The sequence below is a fragment of the Saccostrea cucullata genome, unplaced genomic scaffold (genome assembly GCF_032062105.1).
Source record: "Saccostrea cucullata isolate Sc308-1 unplaced genomic scaffold, CSIRO_AGI_Scuc_v1 ctg1118, whole genome shotgun sequence".
NCBI lineage: Eukaryota > Metazoa > Mollusca > Bivalvia > Ostreida > Ostreidae > Saccostrea > Saccostrea cuccullata.
In genome coordinates, this window is record NW_026925821.1 from 1 (window position 1) to 3,435 (window position 3,435).

Here is a 3,435-nt window from a genome sequence, read left to right on the forward strand (position 1 = left end):
ATCTAGAGTTTAGATTTATCAGCATTCAAACAAATTATATAGAAAGCATTATAAGAAGGGTTTCTATTTACATACCAAAAATAAATGAAAAATACTAAAAACAAATACTGCTTTTAAAACATGGATTGATGATGCATCTCATACTAGCCCTTTTAAAGAATGCCTGATCTGTCCCACTCTTTTGGATGAGTGGCAAGTTTAAATATTTCAAAAGAAGGTCAATCTCCCACGTCAAAATGTCAAAGTAATGACAACAAATGTTTTAGATGCTTAAGCCAAGGTTGAATTCAGAAGAAAAAAAATTCACGGACAATGCTATTTCAAATTTTAAATAATTGATGTCAACAGAAATAGCTTATCACAAGGAATATACTCATAAAATATGAATGCTCTTACCTTAATCGTAAAAAGTTCTTAATCAAGGTTAAAGTTTTTGCTGACAAACAGACAAAACAAAAGATTTATATTCCCTAGATCTTCATTTTTGAGGGATTAAAATTGTACTAATAATAAATCATAACCCAATCAATTAACAACCACCTAAATTTTGTTTCATAATTTTATTTGCTATGCACCATATTTATCAGCATTGAAAACATAAACATACACTGTAATGACATCAACAATGCATTCTGCAATCCTTTAAGCATGCTGTTGTGGGGCAAATACAGATTACCAAAATGTATTAGTTCACACTGCCAGGAATAAATTTAACGTTAAAATGACACATATTACAGTGAATATTTAAGGAATGTTTTTTAGTTTTGTGTGAGTTATTGGTGTGTGAATCACACAGACTTGTCACGTAGGCATATTTCATGAAGCGCGCTAGCGCTTCATGAAAAATACGCCTTTGTGCAAGTCTGTGTGATTCACACACCAATTACTCGCACTAAACTGAAAAACATTCCTTATATTTACATTTTGCCTGTTTGGAGGCAACTAAAATATACCCAATATTTGAATTTCTCGCTGTCCTATATTATTGCATTTTACTAGCGTCGCTGCAGTCTCATTGTGACGTCACGTTAATGCACGTTTCTCTGTGTATATTTTTACACGTGAGTATACACGAAAATGTTTTTCAAATCAATTTCACAGTAAGCTTACTAGAAAAACACAGCGAATGTAAATATTGTATTTTACAGATCAGTTCGAGCTGTGACAAGCTGTATGGAGCCATACAAGAGTGCTTGTGCAGCAGATCAGACTTTTACGATGATGATGGGTGGTATGACTCAGGCTGCTATGCTTTGCGGTAACTACTAATTAGTTATATATTTGACCTTTGAATGAAATACAAGCAAATTCAGAGAAAAGTCAATAACCCTTGGCTCCCTTGACTCGGGTACAATAATTCATGACATATTTGTACTGTATTGTCTTCGTGCCCTGTCTTGTCTTTGGATAATAACAAGATTTAAAAAAAAATGAATTAATCAAAGTTAAGACCAAGATGATTTGAAAAAGAATGTGCATCAGATTTTAATGTCAGTCCATGAGGGATATCTGAAATATATTTTCATTGGTACATTTAAAAAAAACTACGTGTTCAAAGAAGGCATGTGTTGCCTGTTTCGTTACTCCATTAATGATAGATAAAAATAAATGGTAAAGGGGTGAGATATGCCTTTGGAAAAGTTAAGTCAGAGGTAATGAACACGTAAAATTTGGAAGCAATGTCTTCTCTCCTATAAAAAGTTAAGGTTATGAAAACCAAGGTTAATATTTTTTTGTGACAGACAGATGAGTGAGATTTAGAAGTGTTCCATCGTTTTCAGAAAAGTATGGAACAGCAAATTAGGGAAACAAATTTAATTTCTGCTTAAATTTCAACAATTTTTTTTGTAGCAAGAATTCAAACTTAAACTATCGCCGTCTAATGCAGTGATCAGCATTAAATCGATCATAAACCTTTTGATGTTGTTTTCTGAAAGAATAAAAAGAGTTGAATTTTTTGTTCAAATTTAGAGTGATTATGCACATGTTAATTAGCACCATGAAATAAGAAAACTCCAATCGGAGATGAGAGACAAGGACATGTTCAACGTTTCATTTTGTTTTTTTAGGAGATTCTGGTTGCAATTTAATGAAATGCTACTCAGATGCTGAGATTTCTATGGACAGTACGGGAGGAGGATCACCAAATAGCAGCTGGTAAACCACTGTAATACTTCATGTTTATTATATAAATAGGGCCCCGCAAGGATTTGCGGGTGCCCTATAGTAATCACTCTGTACGTCTGTCCGTCTGTCTGTCTGTATGTCCGTCTGTCATTCTTCCGGTTTCATTGAATTCTAAAAACAAGAAATAGATTAAAGAAAATTTATTTTTTATTTCGATAAAAAATATTTTTTTCATTTTATTTTTTTACCCTTTATGTAAATTGAAGAATATTATTAATTTTTAAGGTAGTTGTATAAAAACCCTATTCTATCATTAATGCTGAAAAAGTTCTCATTTTAACTTTACAAGAAAATGATGAGAGAGGTACAATTAATCCCTTGGGATTAATTATCCAGCCTGCCGCAGAAAATTTAGTAGGCTTTTCTTTATCTGTCACTTTAAGATTAATGAAAACCTTTGTCTTCAACTGCTGTTTGTTTGAAGTTAAAGGCAAGCCTTCATGATATTTGCATTGATTGGCTGGCATTTTATATAAGATAAGCTTCATTATTGTTCAAATATACATTCAATGATAAGTTGTTCTTTACTGCCTAATGTAAATACAAGGGTATTATTTACAGATTTTTTAATATATAGGAATTATCTTGAAATTTTAAGAATACATTTGTTGTTGCTTATTCCTTCGTACATTTTTTAATCATTCCGTAAGCTGCATCCTTATAATTCTATCCCATGGCGGGGCCCTTGCTAACTGGCCAGTTTTCTAGTTTATGTATTTATTTACGAAAAGTTAACGTCATATACAACATGTTCAAGACAATCAAAACAATATGAAAGCAAATTTCTTCAAACCTTCATTTATATTTAGAAGGATAAGGATGGAGCCACTTAATTGAATGCTTTTATTTTGAAATTCATTTCAGTGATGGATTTATGTCATTGAAAACCTGTGTAGAAAGCCAGGAATCGGCCTGTCTGCAGAATCCACTTTACTCAAGTGTTCAGGAATCTCTCATAGGTATCTCTTATAGGTATAACCTATTTTTTAATTAACTGAAAATTTCGGTAAAATTGATAGGTACGCGAACTCCTGTGGTAATATTTATTTATTTTGCCTTGAAGACAGTCTGAATATTAAAAAAGATCACATTTTCAGCTTTGAATATCTTGACAAGTGCTCCACTTGCAAGGATACTTTTATAAAATTTTGAAAGTTCTTTTTGAAATGCTAGATTTTGTTAGGTGTCCATTTGATGCTTTGCATCAATTTAACTTGTCTTTATTGTTTTAACTTGAAAATGTCGCCT

General features: G+C 32.0%; 1 protein-coding gene across 1 annotated transcript; it reads left to right on the top strand.

The window, feature by feature from the left end:
* The first annotated feature begins 1,137 nt into the window (after positions 1-1,137).
* LOC134269838 (uncharacterized) lies at positions 1,138-3,181 on the top strand. The gene is made up of 3 exons (XM_062752038.1): positions 1,138-1,258; positions 2,070-2,157; positions 3,052-3,181. Exons 1-3 carry the CDS (start codon positions 1,174-1,176, stop codon positions 3,179-3,181), a joined length of 303 nt encoding a protein of 100 aa, XP_062608022.1. The 5' UTR covers positions 1,138-1,173.
* Positions 3,182-3,435: the final 254 nt, after the last annotated feature.

Bases quoted from the DNA above. Each gene is read 5' to 3' on its own strand.
- LOC134269838 (XM_062752038.1), top strand. From the start codon at position 1,174: ATGGAGCCATACAAGAGTGCTTGTGCAGCAGATCAGACTTTTACGATG. The intron at 1,259-2,069 runs GTAACTACTAAT...TTGTTTTTTTAG, and splicing joins TCAGGCTGCTATGCTTTGCG to GAGATTCTGGTTGCAATTTA. The intron at 2,158-3,051 runs GTAAACCACTGT...AATTCATTTCAG, and splicing joins GGATCACCAAATAGCAGCTG to TGATGGATTTATGTCATTGA.